The sequence below is a fragment of the Terrapene carolina genome, unplaced genomic scaffold (assembly GCF_002925995.2).
Source record: "Terrapene carolina triunguis isolate 2854851 unplaced genomic scaffold, T_m_triunguis-2.0 Scaffold58, whole genome shotgun sequence".
NCBI lineage: Eukaryota > Metazoa > Chordata > Testudines > Emydidae > Terrapene > Terrapene triunguis.
Window position 1 is genome coordinate 37,267,534 of NW_020664409.1, and position 21,648 is coordinate 37,289,181.

General features: G+C 42.9%; 1 protein-coding gene across 1 annotated transcript in view; it reads left to right on the top strand.

Annotated features, from left to right (window-relative positions):
- The window catches only part of TAF4B (TATA-box binding protein associated factor 4b), a 111,186-nt gene that overhangs the window by 71,522 nt on the left and 18,016 nt on the right, over positions 1-21,648 (top strand). The window contains exon 14 of the mRNA XM_026659456.1: positions 11,337-11,456. Within this exon, the coding sequence (XP_026515241.1) occupies positions 11,337-11,456 (120 nt within the window). The remainder of the gene's footprint in view (positions 1-11,336; positions 11,457-21,648) is intronic.

Consider the following 21,648-nt stretch of genomic DNA (forward strand, 5'->3'; position numbering starts at 1 on the left):
GAGCATTTGGATTGACCTTTCTACTAGGATACCTGCCATCTGTCAAAGTGCTGCCTCTTGTACTCCCGTAACCGTAGCCTATTCGCTACCCTGTTGTCTACCCCAGTGGTTATCAACCAGGGGTCTGGGGTCCCTGGGGGGCCATGAGCAGGTTTCAGAGGGTCCTTCAAGCAGGGCCAGCGTTAGACTTGCTGGGGCCCAGGGCAGAAAGCCAAAGGCCCACCACATGCTGCTGAAGCCCGGGGCCCAAAGCCCTGCCACTTAGGGCTGAAGTCTGAGCAACGTAGTTTCGCGGGGGCATCTGTGTCATGGGGTCCCAGGCAACTGACATGCTTGGTAACCCTTAACACCGGCCCTGTCTTTTATATGTAGAAAACCAGTTGCTGTGGCACAGGTGGGCCATGGAGTTTTATAGAATGTTGGTGGGAGGACCCTCAGAAAGAAAGGTTGAGAACCCCTGGTCTACCCTGTGCTCTTCAGACCTGCTCCTCTTATACATTTTGCCTCTTCTGCAAAACTGTCCTAAATGTTGGATAGCGTAGGAAAAAACGGGCTCCTGAGAACTGTAAAAATGCTTTCTGGATCCTCAAAGCATGGTCTTCCTTTTCCCTGTCACTTTCTTAAGATAACTTCACACCTGTTTTCTGCATATGTATATGACCAAAATGCAAGTTCTCTTCTTAACAAAATAATTGTAAACACAATAAATATTGAGTTAAATAGCTCCTTTTCTTACAGTTGAGGCAAGGTGACCTAGTTCAATAACATAAATCACATACTAGAGACATGACACACCAATCTGTGAGTTAGTTAAAAGTACGTTCCACGAACAGTACACTGATTAGTTTCTTTCCCTTCCAGTTTCCCAGACAGATTTTCATGAACACTACAACAAACGGTTCTTCCTTAGCACATAACTATCCACATTCACCCAGTGTGAAATAGGGCTCTGATTAGTCTCATCGTGAAGTACTTCAAAGGTGACTGTTTACCTGAGACCATCTTATTTGAATTATTGAACAACTTAAACTTATGCTCATAAGACCCTGGATATGTTGCTTGGAAGGCAGTGTGACTTGAAGCAGCTTTTGAGGTTTCTATTTAGTGGGTGCAGGCTGGAAGCTTCCTGAAGAGCCAGGTTCCATTTCCTTTTGTCAGGTATAAGGAAGTGACTTCATACTACTCTGGTTCTCCTGCCCAATGGGACAAAGATGGTACCTGCCTCTGGAAACAGATGGCCCTGCTTTTTTGCCTATGAGACAAGTCATACAGTATTTCCTTTTTTAATTACCAAAACAAATAAACCAACCTGTTAGGTAATAGCAAAGAGAAAAAACTGCCTCAGTCAGGCACCTAACTGTGGCTAGCAGTTCTAGGACTGATGGGAGACCACTGGTAAGCAACCTGCTCTACTCACCATTGTGACCAAAGATCTCAATCTTCGGACTGCTTTGCATAACAACCCAAATTGCTTTTTCACCAGTCTGAAGTCTCGTAACTGAAATATTTCTGGTCTTTTCATAAGTTAAACTTTATTTTTAAAAGGTATTGTCATCAAAAATGTAGTCAGTTTAATATTGGATAGAGGCTTTGCATATTTTACTGAAATGTGGAGAGTAAGACTTCACAAGAGTGAGAAATACAATTTCCATGAGCTGGAAAGGTAATATTTTTATTGGTAGAGAAACTAAGTGGAGAAGAGAGAGGTCAATTTTAAAGGCTTTCATTTTATGTGATTACAGCTATGCTGCAAATGCCATTTCACTATAAGGAAGGACTTAAAAATGTTCCTTTTTTTGATTTGTGCTGCAGGTCAGATTAACTAAAATGGTTATTGTCACCCTAGAAGTTCCTGACTGCTGCAAGACCAGACTTTAAACCCCACTTTTATTATTAAAAAGGCCAGCAGCAACAAAGACTATTTTGCAACTTGTGAGACATTTTCACAGCAATTTGATCGTTGTGTACAGGATTTTAGAAATCTTTGTACTTTAATTCTGAGAGTGAAAGTAAAACTCAGAGGGAGGAAAATGTGCATGAACATTTTGTCGTTTGCTTCTGGTCCAAAGGCTGTCCCCTTTATGCTGTTTTGAGACACAAATTTTGACATTGACAAAATCTTCATTCTTCATGGAGTGGCATAATGGCAGCAGCATCTTCTATTGGGGGGGAGGGATAGCTCAGTGGTTTGAGCAGTGGCCTGCTAAACCCAGGGTTGTGAGTTCAATCCTTGAGGAGGCCACTTAGGGATCGGGGGCAAAATCAGTACTTGGTCCTGCTAGTGAAGGCAGGGGGCTGGACTTGATGACCTTTCAAGGTCCCTTCCAGTTCTAGGAGATAGGATATCTCCATTTTTAATTTCAGTGGCTGAAGTGTAGGTCAGGATAGGAGAGGGAGCTTGCCAGTTTTGGTGGCTGTCATGTGGACATTATTGTGGTGATGCATCATCAATCATCCATCTCCTGGTAATGGGATCCAACAAGATGAAGACATAATTTGAAAGGAGTTCATATCCTCCATAGCCTAGAAAACGATGTACAAGTGTTCAGGGTGTGGCGCTGAGTAAGGGCACATCCCTCATCTTAATTGAAATGGGATAGGAAGAGGATCTATTGATAGAAAAATAGAGGGTCCATGGAAAATATTTGAAATACTAAATGCAACTTCCTGCCTTTTAAAAGATTTAAAGACACTTCAAAAGATTAGCATAATGTCTGTATTTTGAGAGAGGTCTGGGATGTGTTTAGAAGAGGTGGGAGGACAGGGAAGGTAGTGGAGAAAGAGATTAGAGGGCATATCTTAAGAAGTGGGTTTGGGAGAAGAGGGTTAGCTGGGACACTGCCTCTTCCTCATTCAGAGATGTTGACTTCTATCTATTCCTAGTGGAAGTCTGGTAGTCCAAGAAACCCTTCAGCCAAGCACCAACTCCTTCTGTAGCTTCCAAATAACCTACTTCTGTGTCTTCCCCACCCAAAGGGAGTTCTTACTCTGCTTTATGCTGCACTGTAAACCCCGTTCCATTTCTCCCCTTCCTCCACTTTTCTGATCACTCAAGGATGTACTACAAAAATATCTGTTTGAAATGAAAAATTTAACTCAGATGTTTCTCTGACCACCTTGTTCCTGACCACTGTATCATAGGAATAATAAACTAGCGATTGTTCACTGGCATGTCTTGGTACCATCTTCCTGTCTCATGAATCTCTCCTTCCCATTCTGCTTTCACTACTCTCTCAACACTCAGTCACAAGTATTGTAAATTTATAAAAACTAAATACATTTCAATCAGATCTTTTTAATTGACTCACCAGTGTGTTGAGCTGGGCTGCTAGCATGGTGCTCTTCATTAATATTTCCTTCAGTCCCTTACAAGGATTATGGGCATTTATACTGGAAGTTTACATTGGCATTGTATTTCACAATTGGTGTTTCTTTGTACTAGAGCACAACTTTCTCACCTCCAGAAAATAGCCAGAATGAGACTTGTTCTTCAAATCCTGGCCAGATTCTGCCTGGTTTTGTTGGTCCTATGGTGGAAGATGTGTTGTGGACAGAGTGCAGATGGATGAAGTGGCGGAAAGCATCCCCAACTCCCCTTTTCATAAATGGGGGCCCTGCAACAGTTGGCGTTAGAACGTGGTGCTGGTAGAGGTTAGGTAGCCAAAGATGCATCAATTTACCATGTTAAAGAAATTCACCTTCTCCTGCTGAACCTGCTTCCCCCCCAACAGTGGGTAGGCAATGATAGCAGCACCTTCCCTCCCTCTCAGGGAATTCCCAATCCCCACCAATCCAGAGTGGAGGGAGATTAGCTGGTGTAGGGAGGTGTGACTTTCACCCAAACTGGCAAAAGGTGTATCTGTCTCTTGGGATAATTGATAAATGTCTCTTCTAGACTTCATTAACTCTTTAATGGAATTACTCCATGCACTGTACAGAATTCAGCAGCCTCTGTTTCCACCAGTAGCCAGTTGGGTGATCACATCACCTTCGACTGGCTCTCTATTAAATCAGTATCAATTTCAGTCATACTTCTTTGTGTCTTGTTTTGTCATTACCATCGCTGCCTATCAAGGTAAAAGTTGGCAGCCCACTTATTTTGTCCACATTTAATAATCTTAAATCTGAGAAGGGGCAATACATTTTTCTGTTGCTGTGAAACCCATTTCCTGCTTGTCTTGTTGTCATCAGCTTATGTCCACTATTAATTGACTTCAAAACAAAAACACTTTGAACATCTGGCCACTTATTGGAGAGCCTAACTGTAGACTCAGGCTTTGATCCTTCAATGAGCTGAGCATGCATGCACCCACACAAATCTCAGTGTAGGGTCAGCATCTTAGACTCCCTGACTTTAGGCACCATCTTTGGAAATAATGTCCTTTGCTTTTAATTGGCTATCTGTCGATTAAAGCAACTATATACTGGTCTATCTGCACTTACCTGTCTCTTTGCTGTATTGTAACAGCCATAAAACTAAAAAACATGCTCTTGGAGCTTGTGAAGTACAGTGTGGCACCTCTGTATGAAAAACGCTGCTACAAAAATGTATTGATAGGAATGTCTGGTTAAAACAAGGGATATACAATTCTGTGAAATTCAGCTCAGATTATTGCCCACAAGTTTGGATGTTTTTGGAACATCCTAGATTTAGAAACTTGGGCTTGGAAATCGAACAGCTGACTGTCAAAGAACCTTGGCTTTTAATTGCTTCTAATGAATCCAGGAAGTGGTTAAACTTTAATATTTTTCATTTTTATTTGAATTTTTTCAAATCTTGAGGTTTGGCTGAACTTCTAAGTGAAGGTTCAATTTAGTTACTTTGATCTAAATTGTTTTCTCCTCTCCAGCTTAGAGTAAGTTATTCTTGACTTCAGAAAGTATTTTCTACGTCTACCTCTTAATTATTTTTTTTTTAAATTATGTTCTTTCCAAAACACACATCACAAATATTAAGTTTTTATGTAAGGCAGCTGTAGATAACTTAAGCAATTGCAAAACTTTACTGGTAATGTACTCTCTTAAACAATCTTGAAAATGTTAGTCTACACTACTGAAAAATGGAAACAGAGCATGCAAAATGCAAGTTCTGATGAACAAACTATTACATATTTTTTATTTCTATTTTCTTGTTAAATGTAAAGTGTAAGTGTGATATGGTAGCTAATGCTGTAGAAACATTGTTTAACTTCTCTGAGGAGATAAGGTGAGCTGTAAAAAATCTTTTTAAAATTTGGATTGGTCTCTGTATATTGTGTGAATGACTTGGGGTTTTAAACTGTTTGTAACCTTAGTAACATTAGGAATGTCAAGTCTGTGTTTTGCTGGGGGAAGGGGTCTAATCATGTTTGTTGCTCTTCCACCTTAAGTGCTGGGGCAGGAAGGTTGAATTTGTGACACATCACTTTTTTCAAAATGTCCATTAGGCACTGGAGGTGATAACCTACCAAGGGCTTTTAGGGGAGACAAGATTTAAGTTTTTTTTTTTAATGTTTAAAAAAAAACAAACAAACCCAACCAACCAGGAAATGCATTTTAAACACAGCTTTCTGCCTTTGTACATAAAGAACTATAAGCCTAATTTCATCTTCGAGTACTGTCCCTATGGGTCCTCCACTTCAGGTGCTTATGCACCTCTCAAGCCCTTGATCCGCGATTTCTAGCTAGCAGTGCCCATGCCCTGCTCATGCACCTTCTGCTTCCTCATGGCAGACACTGAGTCTATACAGGGGTGCGTATGTGAACTGCCCTCAGTGTCTGACATACACAACACCTGAAGTATGCCTATCATCATTGGTACAGTTGTCTCCAGCCATGGCAATCTCGGCTACGGTGTCACTACTGGGGTCCTTTGTTGCCACAGGAGTTCTGATACTTGAGGGACCTCTGTGTTGGATTTGCTGGCCAGGTACCAAGCATGTCTCAGTACAGAGACCTTGGTCTCTGAGTGGCTACTCCATGGCCCACAACTCTCATCCATCCTCAATGACTGCCCCCGTATGGGAAGATGTAGAGGAAGACGACTTCCAATTGGTCTCCTTGAGTGTCGGGGGGGGGGCGTCGTCCTACATACCTCTTCAGGAATGCACCTTCGCTCAGGGAGGACTTTGCAGCTCACCAAGGATGGTGGAACCAACCTTGTACACCACCCCCAATCCACCCACCCCCCCCATGGTCATATTGAGATCCGTGGGCTGCCTATTGGCAACAATTCAACAGACTATTGGTACTGTCCCTCAGGGAGGCCAGGGTTTCCCATCCTCTCTCTACCCTTGCCTGACAGAAGGAGACATTTGAGGAGCAGGAGGCTAGGGCAGAAGAGGAAGTCACCCCTGAGACCGCAATTTCGTCGTAGTTGCTGGATGAGGCTGTTGTGCCTCCCCCACTTTCCACCGCCAACAATGTCATACTGTTCCAGGATCTCATTAGAAGGGTAGCTGGTGCTCTGCAGATCCCTCTGGAGGAGTTCAGAGATAAGCAGCACAAGCTGCTGGATGTTTTGTAGTTGGCAACGCCTTCCAGAGGGGTGCTACCTATTAATGAGGCTCTGCTGGATCTGGCTAAGATGGTATGGCAGATGCCGGCCCCTAAGAACATAAGAATGGCCATACTGGGTCAGACCAAAACTCCATCTAGCCCAGTATCCTGTCTTCCGACAGTGACCAACGTGAAAAAGGGTGGATAAGAAGTACTATGTGCCTTCTAAGGATTCTGACTCTTTATTTTCTCATCCCCACCTAACTCCCTAGTGGTGGGTGCAGTAAACGAACGGTGTAAGCCACATTTTGAGACCTGCCCCCATGACAAACACCAAAAGCAACTGGGTCTTTTTGAAACGTCTTATTGTCTGTGACCATGCAGTTCTGGATTGTGAACTGTCAGGCAATCATGGCCAAATACAACTTGACTAATTACAACAAGCTCATGGCCTTTATTGAACAGCTGCCACATGACTGGAGGGAGCAATTCTGGCCCATTGTTGTGGAGGCTCAGCTATTGGCCTGAACAGCTCTCCAAGCATCCCTAGATGCTGTGGACATTGCTGCCAGATCTCTCTCCACCGTGGTAGTTATGTGCAGGGTGGTTTGGCTCCAACTTTCAGGGTTTCTGAGAGAGGTTCAGAACCCTATAGAGGACTCCCCTTTGGTCGTAATCTTTTCTCTGAGACAATGAATGATTCCCTGCATATGCTGAAGGACTGCAGGGCTGCCCTATGTTCCATGGGCATCTACACACCTACAAGCAGGAAATGTTTCAGTAGGTCACAGACTGCCCAGAGGTCAGACGCTGTTCAGTTCTTGGGGTATCGCAGACCCATGGGGAAAACCCGCCCAAGGAGACAGGTTTCAGAGGAAGAAGGCGGACCAACCACCCTCCATGACCACCCAGGCATCATCTAAACAGCAGTTTTGATGGGTTGGCTGCGGGTTCAAATCCTCCCACCCCTCTGATTTTTGCAGTTCCGTCCTTTAGCCCCACCTTCCCTTTGGGGACAACCTTGTTCATTTCTTCGGGCTTGGGAATGGATCACTATGATCCAGTGGGTCTTGGAGGTCATAACACTGGGCTACACCATCCAGTTTTTTGGCACTCCTTTGTTTCCACCCCCCCTGCCCTGTCCCTCATCAGGGACCCCCACATGAGCGTCTACTAAGGCAAGAGGGGGACTCTCTTCTCCAGCTAGGAGCAATACAATCTGTCCCTTCCCCTTACAGGGGCTGGTAGTTCTTCTCTTCCTAGTACCAAAGGAAGATGAAGATTGGAGACTGATCTTAGATCTAAGACGGCTGAACAAGTTGGTGAAATGTCAAAAGTTTAGGATGGTGACTGTAGCAACTATAATTCCTTTGCCACGGGAAGGGGGTCGGTTTTCATCCCTCGACCTACACAGTGCCTACTTCCATAAAACATATAACCATTTCCTATCGCACAGGAAATACCTATGATTCACTATAGGCCAAGATTACTTCCAGTAGCGAGTGGTTCTCTTCAGCTCCAAAGGTGTTTTCAAAAGTTCTAGCAGTAGTTGGTGACTTTCCTTTGACAGGAAGAGATTCTTGTCTTCCCGTACCTTGACAACTGGCTGCTCAAAGGGTGCTCTTTCGGGGCAGTGTTATCGTCCACCCAGAGGGCCTTTGGTGTGTTCCAAGAGTTGGTTCTACAGCTGAATGAAAAGAAATCCATGTTAGTATTGGTGCAAAGGATAAAGTTTATAGGGGCGTACGTGGACTCAGTGACAGCCAGAGCGTATCTCCCTTTAGACAGGTTTGTGACCCTGTCAAGAATGATAGGAACAATTCAGGGCAGCCTTTGGACCTCAATAAGCAACTGTCTTCAACTCCTTGGCCATATGATAGCGTGCACCTTTGTGACCCATCATGTAAGGCTACGCTTCCACTGCTTCCAAGGTTGGTTCAGAGCTGCCTATTCTCTGACCAGACACACCTTGGATAGGTGGGTGAAGGTCCCCTTGCACGTGAATAACTCCCTAAACTGGTGGAAGGAGCAACTCCATGTCTGTGCAAGCATCCTTTTCTGCCAACCCACCCCAACTCTGTTAGGGTAGGGAGTCCTCTTTGACATCCCCGGGTTCAGGGCAGATGGACAGTCCATGAAAGCTGTCTCCAGATCAACCTTTTGGAGCTCAAGGCCATTGGGAACACTTGCCTCCATTTCCTGCCCTTCATCAGGACAGAACGATTAGGGTCATATCGGACATCATGTCCTGCATGTTTTTAAATCAACAAGGAGGAGCAAGATGAAAATCCAAGGTATCTACCAGTATGTTTTTCCAGAACCTAATAGTTTTCAGCTGGAATCCTATTTCCATAACCTGGATATTAGAAAGTCAAAGCCCTTCTATCTGGATAGGACTAAGTGATTTAGGAAATCGTCTACACTTCATACTTTTCACAGATAGATCAAAGGGGTTCCTATTTCTGCTCAGAGACCACCTGATATCCATTTTGAAAGTATCCCTACCTGTTATGAGTCTGTGGGTGCTCAGCCCTCCTTTCCCAGATGTGAAAGCGCATTCAGCCAGATTGCAAGCAACATCTACAGCATTTTTGAAGGATGTTCCCATATCGGAGATGTATAGCGCCACTACGTGGACTTCAGGCCATATGTTTTCAAAGCATTATGCCCTGCGTCATTCCATCGGATCTGCTGCGGCTCTTGGCTCTGCAGTATTGTCTTCAATTCTGGACCCTGATCCGAAGCTCCCTTCTCTTCTGGATACTGCTCGGAAGTCACCTGAAGTGGAGCACCCCATAGGGACACTATTCAAAGATGAAGGAAATGAGGAAATGTTACCTACCCTGTGCAGCAACTGTAGTGCTATAAGATGTGTGTTCCTATGAGTGCTCCACTACCCACCTTCTTCCTTTCTGCTTCAGATGTTCCTTAGGGAATGAGTGAGTATAGAAGGAAATGAGGGCAGTTTGTCTGTGTACCCCCACTATAGCCTCAGTGTCTGCCACGAAGAGGTATAAGGTGCATGTGCAGGTCAAACGGGTACTGCTAGCTAGAAATCTCTGATCACTTGCATCTCTTGAGCCCTTGAAATGGCATACCCCTATGGGAGCATAGCTGGAACTACAGTTACTGCACAGGGTGAGTAATATTTCCTTTTTATTTTGTTGCAGATCATTTTAGTCCTACTTGAAAAGGTACAAATGACCAATAAGAGAGTAGAATTTGGTTACAAATTCAGATGTCAGAGTTTTTGCTGGCATACTAAGTTCCTATTTTAAGGAGCCCCCTTCTTTTTAACAGGATATTAAAGATAAAGAAGTGGGGGAAAGTAAGTGTTCAACTGCGCTGCAAGCTCAATAAATGCTTTTTGTAGTTAAACAGCAAAATGTGAGCAGTCTACAAAAAGTTCCAGTGAAATTTTGTGAGATGAGGAAAAGTATAGCTTCTTTCCTTGTATGCAGTGGTTGAACTGAGCAGTCAAAAACTCTGTAAGGAATTCACCTTTGGCTGAGAATTTCTTAGGCTTTGAAAGAAAGTGTTGCCATTTTAATATAAAAAACTGTAGCTGATGCATGACTAGAAAATCAAATGCATGCTTCACAGTCAGGGAACGTTTTGAACCCTGAGTTGGAGAATAATTTCCTTTCTGCTTTGCCTTTTTGCTATAAATGGTATTCCTTCGCCGGGGGATGAAGGGGGGAATACTTTGCGGACTCCCCCTCTGTTTTCTTGAGTTATTCCACCATCCTATAGATAACATAAGAATATTTCAACACACTTGGGAAGCAGCAGTACTTGCCCTGCTATATGAAATTTTCTTAGTTTTATTTTTAGAAACTGCTGGTGATTTTTAGTGGTAGCATGATAGTGTATTTAAAAAGCTTGTTAGTCATCATTTTGACTAAACTAATCCAACCAGCTAATCATGGAATCTGTTCTTAAGTCTTGACTTACTTTGAGGGAATCCCTTTCTTCATGAACAACTGAAAATAAGTATCTGGAGTGTTAAACATCTCAAATACAATTTTTTTTTAAAAAAAAGCCTGACATTTTGAAAAAAAGTTAACCAATGAGAGAATTGAAGTGCTACCTACATGCTATTAAACCTCAGTCACCTGAAAATTCCTGTGATCCACGCATTCTGTCCCCATGACATTCAGAGTAGTGTCAGGGCACAAGGCCTTGGTTCACAAAATTAAGCTTCAGATAATTGAAGTCAAAATGAATGCTGTCAAATACACATCATGTTTTGGAATTTCTCTTGCTTGCTCAAATGGAAATAGGGTGACCAGATAGCAAGTGTGAAAAATCAGGACAGAGGATGGAGGGTAATAGGCGCCTATATGAGAAAAAGCCCTGAATATCAGGACTATCCCTATAAAATCGGGACATCTGGTCACCTGAAATGGAAACAACCTGTGAAACTGAGTACAGTGTGACCCGTTCTCAATATCGAGAACCTTCAACTCTCAAAATGTTAATTTTTGGCCATTTAAACTGGTTCTGAGCCAAAACTTTTCTTGTCTCACTAATCAATAAATAGCAAAATTCACTGAATTTGAAGATCAATAGGGATATCTCTGGTAGTATTGTTGATCCTAGGTGCTGTCTTCCCAAAACACTTGAACCTAAGGACAATGCCATGGCATATGTAGTGGGGTTAGCATTTGCTGGGCTCCTAAAATGACTAGTGTGGCAATGGGCCTAATTACTGGAATTGTAATTTCTGCAAAGCCATATAGTCTCATGTCATGATGCAGATTTTATAAGCTATGTAAAAGATCAAATGGTTGAAGCTGAATGAACAAATTTGGCCCTTCAGTATACCATATATCATATACTTTTCTTTTTTAAATTAGATGCAACAGTTGGAGTTGGCACAGATGCAACAAAGAGAAGCCAATCTCACAGCTTTGGCAGCGATTGGGCCAAGGAAAAAAAGACCACTGGATTCACCAAACCTTGGATCTGGGCTTGAGGTATTGAAATGTCTTGTATGCATTTGTTCCATTTTAATATTGAATTATCTTCTATACCTTTTGGGGAAAAAAAGGAGGGAAGCCCTCCCTGAGGCTTGTTGAATACTGTAGGGAAAATAAAGATTTAATGACTAAAGAAATACTAAAAGCTTTAGTTTTGGTGAACTGAAATTATTTGAATATAGTTTCTAATAATGTGTATTGATGAGTGATGCCACGATTAAGCCATGGACAGGTCACAGGCAATAAACAAAAATTCACGGCCTGTGACCTGTCCATGACTTATACTAAAAATACCTGTGATTAAATCTTATGGGGGGGCGGGCAAATCCAGGGCGCTGCATGTGGAGGGGCGGGTTGGTACTGCTGGGGGAGGCACATCCAGGGGCCAGTGGCACCAGCCGGCCAGGGGCCACAGCCTGTGGCTGCTCCAGCCGACCTGGGGCCGCTGCTGGGGCCTGCAGCACTAGCTGCCAGGGACCATGGCCTGTGGCTGCTCCAGCCAGCTGGCCGGGGGCCACTGGCCGGGGCCAGCTGCTTTGGCAGCCCTGGGGTTAGCCACACTGGCCGCTGCAGAAGTCACGGAATCTGTGACCAACACAGAGGCCTATTGATGAGCATGCTGTATAAAAGGAGTGCTGTATTTACAAGACCTAATCAAAAGCATGATGAAAGTCTCTGCTTAATCTCGGAGAGGAAACCTCCACAACTTCAGTGATGTGTGACAGCAGCGTAACTGTTTCTGGGGCTGTGACAGACAACTAGCTGCCTAGCTTCCCTAAAGGGGAAGAGAGTCTCACCCAGAGGGACAAACAACTGTTGAGGTGGTCTCTGGGTGACAAAACCAGCCACCTCTGCCCACAAAAAGTAGTAAAGAGGCATCTGCTTCTAATCCTAGTTGTCCTAGAATAACCGAAGGGCCTTGGTACACAAGCTATGCTCCCCAATGGGTCAGGACCGTGGGTTCAAGTAATGTCCTCCTGACCCAGGTGCCCTTGTCTAAACACACAAGTTGTACCAATTTAACTATCACAGATGTACAGGAAGGGGATTAAGCAATACCCGTATAAGGCACCTGCATCCATACTAGTGATTGTACCGCCAACTATTTCATTACAAAATCGCACCCCATACCAATGTAGTTATACCTGTACAAAATCTGTGTAGACCAGGCCAAAGTCCTTTAACGTGGTTTGTGGCAGTGTGCTCCTGAAGGAGTCTGGAATCTCCAGTAAGGTGGTCTTGACCATGCTAACCCCTTGAAAGAGAAATACTTTTGTTTTGGAGTGTAGACCATTCCCTTTATATAGGGCATAGAGATGCTTTCAGATGCACCAGAATCTCAGCTTTCTTAAACTTCCAGCAGCTGGCTTTCATCAAAAGCCTAATCTCTGCACTAGAGCCCTTGCTTGCCCAGTAGAGGGGTGAGACAAGGTGGGATCCTCTCCCCAGTGTCGCGTTATCTGAAACTCTGTCCTGAGTTCCAAAGTGCCTCAAAAGGAGTCAAAACACATAAATCTCAGTGGGAGCGAGTCTCCCAGCACAGGTAGACAGACTCACGCCAGAGGGGGTCAAGCTATGACACTAAAAAGAGCTGTCTGGCCCTTACGACTCAGGCTTTCACCCCTCCTGACCCCTAGGCTTGAGAGCCAAAGCTCCACCCCAAGTCCCAAAATCCCTGCTGCGATTTTTAGTGTGATTGCACAAACAAGGCTAGCTTCCAGCTGCAGTGTAGATATACCTAGTATGAGTCTCTCTTTAACACATCATCTGTTCCTCTCCCTGAGGTGGCTTGAGTAGCTATCTCTTATATAGTGGTCTTATAGTCTTGTGGTATTGACTTTCCCATAATAACATGATGCTTGGCTTCTGTCCTAGTTTTTATAAAAAAATCCTGATGTCTGACTCATTTCCTAACCATGATATCCCCCATCAAAGCTTCTACTCCAGTCTTGTTCAAGTTTTTCCCTTCCCGTAACACCTGTCATCTCAAAAGGGCCTTTGAGGTGCTCTTGTATCAGAAATATTGAGCAGAAAAGATTCCCTTTTTCATTCTCTTCCACGGTTCAGGGAAAGAGCTCATGGTGGCAGGATACACCCTGGCCAGATTAATTGTGTTGGGTATCTAAGACTTATGAGGCTGCCAAACTTCTCCCCAAGACTTAGAGCCACTACACTAGAGACATGGCCACCTCTTGGTCTGGACATGGGAAGCATCATCAGATGAAATTTGCAAATATGCCACTTGGAATTCCTTGCACTTGCTCACTAGGCCCCACCCCTGGTTGAACATGCAGACATCTGCGGACACAACCTTTGATCAGAATGTTAGAGCAGAAGTCCATGAGAAGGTGGGGGTAAAAGAATGAAGGGGGTAAGCAGTTTCCATTCCTCCTTCCCTCTCCATAGCCCTCATGCTGCATCCTCTAATTCAGCAACAATTCTCATGATCATCTTTCCTAGAATGTTTCTTTCAGAGGGTGCCTATGCAGAAAAGCGGGGGTAGGGCTGACCTAGGAGAGAAGGGCTAAAAAGCTAGAGGCTAAGCGACCAAGGAGAGCTAGCGAACAAGGGACAACGAATGGGAGTTTCAGAGGGAATTTGTAAGTGGGAATCATAATAGAATAGCTATGGCTAGGAAGGGCGGCATCACCAGTGCCAACGCTGCTCCTGCACCCGTATCCAGACAGAGAACTTAACGATGGATGCCTCTACCCAGATACTAACGTGAATTTACAGAAACTTGTGACCTGCATTTCTCTTTCGCAGAATGCCTGGCTGGGGAGTAGTTATCAGTGGTCACAGTCAAACTGGAAGGGCATATTCAGTGGGGTCCCGCAGGGATTAGTTCTGGGTCCGGTTCTGTTCAATATCTTCATCAGTGATTTAGATAATGGCATAGAGTGCAGGCATAGGAAATTCTTTTTTGTCAAGGTCCCAATTTCTTGGTCAATGTATAGTCAAGGTCCAGACTCCAGAGAAGAAAATAAAAATAACAATGATACTAAGTAAATAAAAAGATTTCGGGGACTGTTCAAAAGTGTCTCGCGGTCCAGATTTGGCCCAGGGTCTGCCTATTGACTACCTCAGCATAGAGAGTACACTTATAAATGTTGTGGACGATACCATGCTGGGAGGGGTTGCAAGTAGAGCCCTGTGCGGATACAAAAATTTGTATCCGCATCCGATCTGCATAAATTGTCCTCGGATATCCATGGATTTGCTGGGCTCTGCTAACAGCTCCACAGGTCACCTCGCACCAGTGACGCAAGGCTGTGTCAAACCCCCAACTCCTCCCACTTCTCCCCAGAGACCTCCCACACCCTGCTCTGCCCAGTCGTACTTCCTTCCCCACTCTGGGTGGAGGCTACATCCTGGGTCCTCATGTGCAGCACCGCCCTCCCAATGGGGGGTCTCGGACACCCCTACACAGCTGCGGCGGTTCTAACACATGCTGCGTTATGCTCACTGCATAGGAGCACAGCATCACGCTCCCTTCTGGGAGTTGCAGTTTACCGCCCATATCTGAGCAAGCTGGGGACTAGAACTCCTAGAATGCCCAGCAAGCTGCTGCTGCTTGATTCAGAGAGCCGAGCTGAAGGCTGGGTAACAGCCACTCCATTCAGGTGAGTGTGTTGCAGAGCCCTGTGCGGATACAAAATTTGTATCCGCATCCGAGCTGTGATCCGCAAAAATGGTCTGTGGATATCCGCATCCATGGATGGGGATACAAAGCAAATATCCGCAGATTAGCAGGGCTCTAGCTGAAAATGCTTTGGAGGACAGGATTAAAATTCAAAATGATCTGGACAAATTGGAGAAAGGGTCTGAAGTAAATAGGATGAAATTCAATAAGGACAAACGCAAAGTACTCCACTTAGGAAGGGACAAATAATTGCACACATACAAAATGGGAAGTGACTGCCTAGGAAGGAATACTGCAGAAAGGGATCTGGGGGTTATAGTGGATCAAAGGCTAAATATGAGACAACAGTCTAAGGCTGTTGCACAAAAAAGCAAACCTCATTCTGGGATGTATTAGCAAGAGTGTAGTAAGCAAGACACGAGAAGTAATTCTTCCACACTACTCTGTGCTGATAAGGCCTCAACTGGAGTATTGTACTGCAGTTTTGGGTGCCACATTGCAGGAAACATGTGAACAGGGCCGGCTCCAGGCACCAGCTTGCCAAGCAGGTGCTTGGGGCGGTCACTTCGGAGAGGGGCGGCACGTCTAGCTGTTCGGCGGCAATTCGGCGGACGGTCCCTCACTCCTGCTCGGAGCGAAGGACCTACCGCCGAATTGCCGCCACAGATCGCGATTGCGGCTTTTTGTTTGTTTGTTTGGCTGCTTGGGGCTGCCAAAACCCTGGAGCCGGCCCTGCATGCGAACAAACTAGAGAAAGTCAATAGGACAGCACAAAAATGATTAAAGGTCTAGAAAACATGACTTATGAGGAAAGATTGAAAAAAAGGGTTTGTTTAGTCTAGAGAAGAGAACAATGAAGGGGAACATAAGTTTTTAAGTACACAAGTTTGTTACAAGGAGGAGGATGACAAATTCTACTTGGCCTCTGAGGATAGGACAAAAAGCAATGAGCTTAAATTGCAGCAAGGGAGGTTTAGGTTGAACATTAGGAAAAACTTCCTAACTATCAGAGTAGTTAAGCACTGAAACAAGTTGCCTAGGGAGGTTGTGGAATCTCACTGAAGATTTTAAAGAATAGGTTAAACTAACGTGTCCGGAATGGTCCGGTTATTACATATTCCTGCCTTGAGTGCAGGGGACTGGACTGGATGACCTATTGAAGTCCCTTCCAGTCCTACACGTCTGTGGTTCCGAACTGAGACATACATGGAAAGAGCCTATATCTTTCCACTTACTGGCCTAATTTCTGCAGCTGGGTCAATACTGTGGAGACTCCCATCCTGCAGGCCTTTTAGTCCAGCCTTTGACAAGAGACTGTCCTTAGGGAAGTAAAGCAGTCTCCTAGGTCAGAAAGAATCAAACTGGAGAAGCAAAGGAGGGAGACCTAGCAAGTAGGAGACTCCTCCATGATCCTCGTTTGCCATCCTGGCCCTCAGATCAAGTGAGGTGGAGGAACCCAGCTCAACCTGGCCACAGAAAACGTATTAAGAACTTATCTTCCTTTTGAGTGGGTACATTTTATGTTCCTTGGAATCTTCAATACATCAATAGTGGCCTTTATTCTGCATGTAGAAGTGAGCTTGTTATCTGCCTTTTTATGTAACACCACAGGAAGACTTGAAAACATGAGCCTGGCATTAGAATAACTTTCCTCATCTCTCCCTCCCTCCCTTCCCACCAAGTTTTTTTGGTTAATCATTTCTTGTTTTTTTTAACAGTGCCTTTGATAAGGAAAGGCTATATAACACAAGGTTGCAATTGTTAACCCTCTTTTGGCATAAGAGGTTGTGTAATGGCTTCCTGTTACATATTTCAGCTGTCACTCATTCTTTGGCATGTCCATTATTTCCTTTATTAAAAATTTGGTAGCACTGTGCCAAATAAGTACAACTGGGAATAGTGTCATATTGCAGTGTTTGGGGCCATTAATGCAGTACTTTTTTAAAAAAGGGTTTGGATGTGAACTTAAACTGACACAAACCTGGTAGCATTTGTTGTAAGTTCCATTGGAAATGCACATTCATAAATTTAACTTTTGATGTGTTGTATTGATCTCATGTCATCTCTAGTTGGACCAACATCTAAATCCTAGCATGCTGATTAGTAAAGGATGTCATGAAGGTAATTTCACATGTGAAAACAACCTGTTTCTTGAATGCAACTCTGCATGTTCATGTGTAGTATTTGTTGTCTTGGGAACAGAGGAGTGGTTTGTCTAAGAATACCTAATTCTTTGGAAAATCTTTTTTTTTTTATGCTTTATTCCATTCACAGTAGATATTTTGTGAATGTAACCTCTTCTCTCTGTTTTTCTCTGGGAACTTCTAAACTGATGTTCCAAGATGTCTGAACAAAATTTAGTGACCGTAAAGAACTTAATATTTGGTATAGAAAAATACAAATTGGTCTGAGTCCCATTTAATATTTGCTAGAAGCAGAATACCCATAATTCATTGATAACATGCTAAGCAATAAACAGCCTTTCTTCAGAGGCTGTCGTCGTTGGAGTCTCCAGTCCTAGTCGATGTATGAGTCACCTTGTTTCAGTGCATCTTGTGCAACTATAAACCAATGAGGAATCCACAGATGTGTCCGCCCGTTGGGCAGACATGGCCATGTGTTTTTGCCACAGCCTGCTTTCTTCGCTCACGCTTCCCTTCGGCTTTTTCTGTTCTGTTATTCTCAATGGCTTAAATGCAGACCAACAGGTCTGCCTCCATCCTGATCTATCAGCAGCAGCAATTTCCCATGTATTCAGTTAGACTTGGCCTCCCAACATACATGCTCCCATTTTCAACAGTCCATAAAATATGGCTTTGGGAAGTCACAAACCATCCATACATACGAGATGACCACCCTGCAAATTTGTGCCTGTATGATTAGGGATTCACCACTAGTTATGCAGCACCAATTCAGGACTTCTATGTTTTGGTATCCTGTCCGACCACTTGATGTTACAGATGAGATGCAGACAGGGCATTTGAAAATGCCTGCGATAGTGTCCATGTTTCACAGCTGTAGAAAAGAGTGCTGAATACGATTGCACAGTAGACCTTAATCTTGGTGTGAAGTCGAATGCCTCTCACCTTCCCCAGGCAGTGAGTCGACCATAGGCATTTAGAAATGCAGGCAATTTCATCATTGATCATGGCATTATTAGATAGCCATATTTTTCTACTGTTTTAAGCAGTGTGTCATCAATTGCGATTTCGGGAACAGAATCCTTTTTTCTTTTTTTTTCTGGAGCAGGCTAGTAAAGCACTTTGGTTTCCTTGAGTCTGATAGTGTTCAAATCGCTTGGCTGATCTAGAAAAGCAGTTGATTAGATGCTCCATCTTCACCGATATGTGCTACGAGTGCACAGTCATCGGCCAAGAGGAGCTCCCTAAATAGCAAATCAATCAGTTTAGTGTGAACATGAAGATGCTGTGCAGAATTGCATATAAATACTCCCGTTTCAGTCTCTGAAAGAATCTCTAGCAGCATAATCCCAAAGAGAATAGTAAATACTGTAGATGCGAACACAGCCCTGCTTAACACCATTTGTGACAGAGAGGCTCTGAAGCACCATTTTCCAGCACTATATACCCAGCATGCCGTCATGGAATGAGCACACGCTGGTGATAAATTTGTGCAATGAATTCAAATTGATGAAAGCAAGTACAATGTGGCTTTAGGCCAATACACATTTGGCATCTTTAAAATCATCTTTTTGGGCAACTTGTCTGAGTAATTTAAACTCATAGAGTATAATTATTCATTTTGTATTGCAAATATAAAAAGTATTATACTCCATCTTAAATGCCAGAATTTCCTGGTTTATAGCAACTAGGAATAAATCTGTCCCTAATACTCCTGTATCCATTTTCAGTACCTGAGTAGTGTGCTGGAAGGATTTCTTTCTTGCATTCTAGTTCCCCTTTGTGTAGTTCAATTAGATGTATAATGTTAATTGTAGTATTAGGTTTTCTTTAAAGTCACTTTTACCATGAATGTTCAAGTTGCATCAGGTAACATTTTGTGTTTAAAAAAAGAAAAAATTTGGGGCATTCAACTGTGCTCCAACATAGCTTAAAATAAGAGAATAAGATGTTGGTATGTTTGATTTTTCTGTTCCTTTATACTATAACTCAGTATTTAAAAAATAAATGGAAGTGTTTCAGGCCATTAGTCAGTAATGTAAACTAAAGCTCCAGGGTATTTAGGGAAGGAGGATAGAAATGATTAGTTTTCAAATGCGTTGAAGTGAAATGTTTCACCTACATAAATTAACGTTTTATATTCAAATCTACCTTCACTGGACAAAGAAACCTAGCAAGCACTGGCAGAGGGCAACTTAACACACTAGACTGTAACGGTTCCAGTCACTGCTCCAAAAATAACAATAAGTGAAAGGCTAAAATCCATCTTATAACGTGTGCACCATGTCCCTTCCCTACTCTCCTCCTTCCCACTAGTTGGTCTGCACCTTTGATCATGATGGCTCCTCACCTGAGAATATTCTTCCTCATCCTCTGTGCTGTACAATCTCTCCTCTGTTTCCTCCTTGAGACTCTCATTCCAGTGCTAGATACTCTCTCCTGTGTGCTGGTCACTCTTGCACTCTAAATATTTTAAAGACAAAATAATATTGTGAATTATTTTAAAGAAATATTTAAGATTTCAGGGAACAAAATTGGACAAATCAGCTGCGAACTAAGATACTGGCACAAGCGCATATGATCTACTGTTAGAACCTTTGTCTCCCTTAAAGCCCCATTACCCTTTGTCATCCCCTGCTTTTATGTCTGAATTAAATTGTAAACTCCTCTAGGCAATGACATACTCCTTTCTTTGTTCTCTAAAGCACCATGGACATCTGTGCCACAGTATACAGTAAACTGTGTGCTATAATGGCTATTGATGATGGATACATGCCACTACATTTCAGCAGGGTTATGGCTGTGGAAAAATCAATGGAGACTATCAAGCTGACAGTTAAGGCTAACATTTCCAAGTCTAGAATCTACATAAATGTCAATATAAAGAAGAATTATCTGTTGTTCTTGTTTGAGACATTTGTTATATTCTCTTTACCAGGATCAAACATCAGCATTCAAAATGAATTTGGATTTAAGCCCTTGTAAAAGAATCTGGTTATCATGATAATACATGCCAGTTGGTGAAAGTTGCATTCCAAGTATCATCAGAAATCCTTTTCAGTTGTACCCTTTTATATCTTCATTAATTTCTTTAGAGTCTAGGCCCTGAGTACTCTTTGCATGGCCACTGCAGGGGAGGCCTTGAGACTTCAATTCTGTAGATTTTTTGCCACATTTCCAAAAAATGGGGGACAAATGTTAATGAATTGTAAGATGGGGACACTTTAAAAATGTATTTGTGACAAGGATGTTTTTGAAATTCTCACTAAAAGGAAAGAATGCTAGCTTTTGCGAGGAAGAACACTTTGAGCCACACATTCTCTCCCTGATTCTTCTAATTATGTATTATAGTGTGTATTGCTTCATGATGAGCCATATAAACTGTTTCCTATGATGAGGCAATCAAGTGTCACCATCTAAAATGGAGGCTCTCTCCTATGGTGGTGAAACAGTTGTAGTGAAAAGTATCATTTTTCGAAACGTAGTTCTTAAAAGTTCCCAGATCAAATGCAGGGAATCTCTTCTGCTGAGGAAGTACAAAACCACAGCTTTTAAATAGTGCTTATAAAATTTGTTTCCATTAGACAAGATTCTAGCTCCTGCAAATCTATTACAGTTTTAGAAATTAACAGCACCGTACCTATATGCAGTATAATATAAAAATTAGGAATATATAATATATGCATTACATTTGAAACTAAATATGCATTCATTGCAATTTTTTAATCTTCAACTTCTGAAGAGAGAATTTCAGACTATTCTACTATGTGCAGGAAAGATTGATCAGAAATTTACACTAATGTAGTTTTGGGGAGAGTAAGAAATAAAATTGGTGTGGCTAACAATTCTTACTTTCTGACCCACATTACTACATTAGCAATTTAGAAATAAACAAAGCCACATATGCTAACCCAAGGGTGCTGTAGGTGTTACCTTTCATACACTTGCTTTCATGTTAGTGACATTTGTATTGACTGACTTGCTGTTCTCCTTGTAGTATCAAGTTTTTGTTAATAGTTCTTGGCTATTGCAATGGATTGAAGAAACACCTTGATTCTAGATATGGCTTGGAGAGGAGTAGTTCTGTCTGCAATAGGAGTGGACCGTTTTAGCAGTAAATAACAGGAGCCCTTGCTTACAGTAAAACTGGAAATGTAGACTCCTACCAGTATTGTTTGTAGATAGGATCTTGATAGTCACTCGCAAATCCACTAACTTAGCTGCATAGATACTCTGCTCTAGGAAAGCTGAGTATTTCTTAAGTCTTCCTATGCAGAAGTGGAACATCAGAGTTAACATAAAAGCAGTATGGCTACATTCTATTTTGTGTACTTGCACTACATGTAAATGACAGGTTTCAGAGTGGTAGCTGTGTTAGTCTGTATCAGCAAAAAGAACGAGGAGT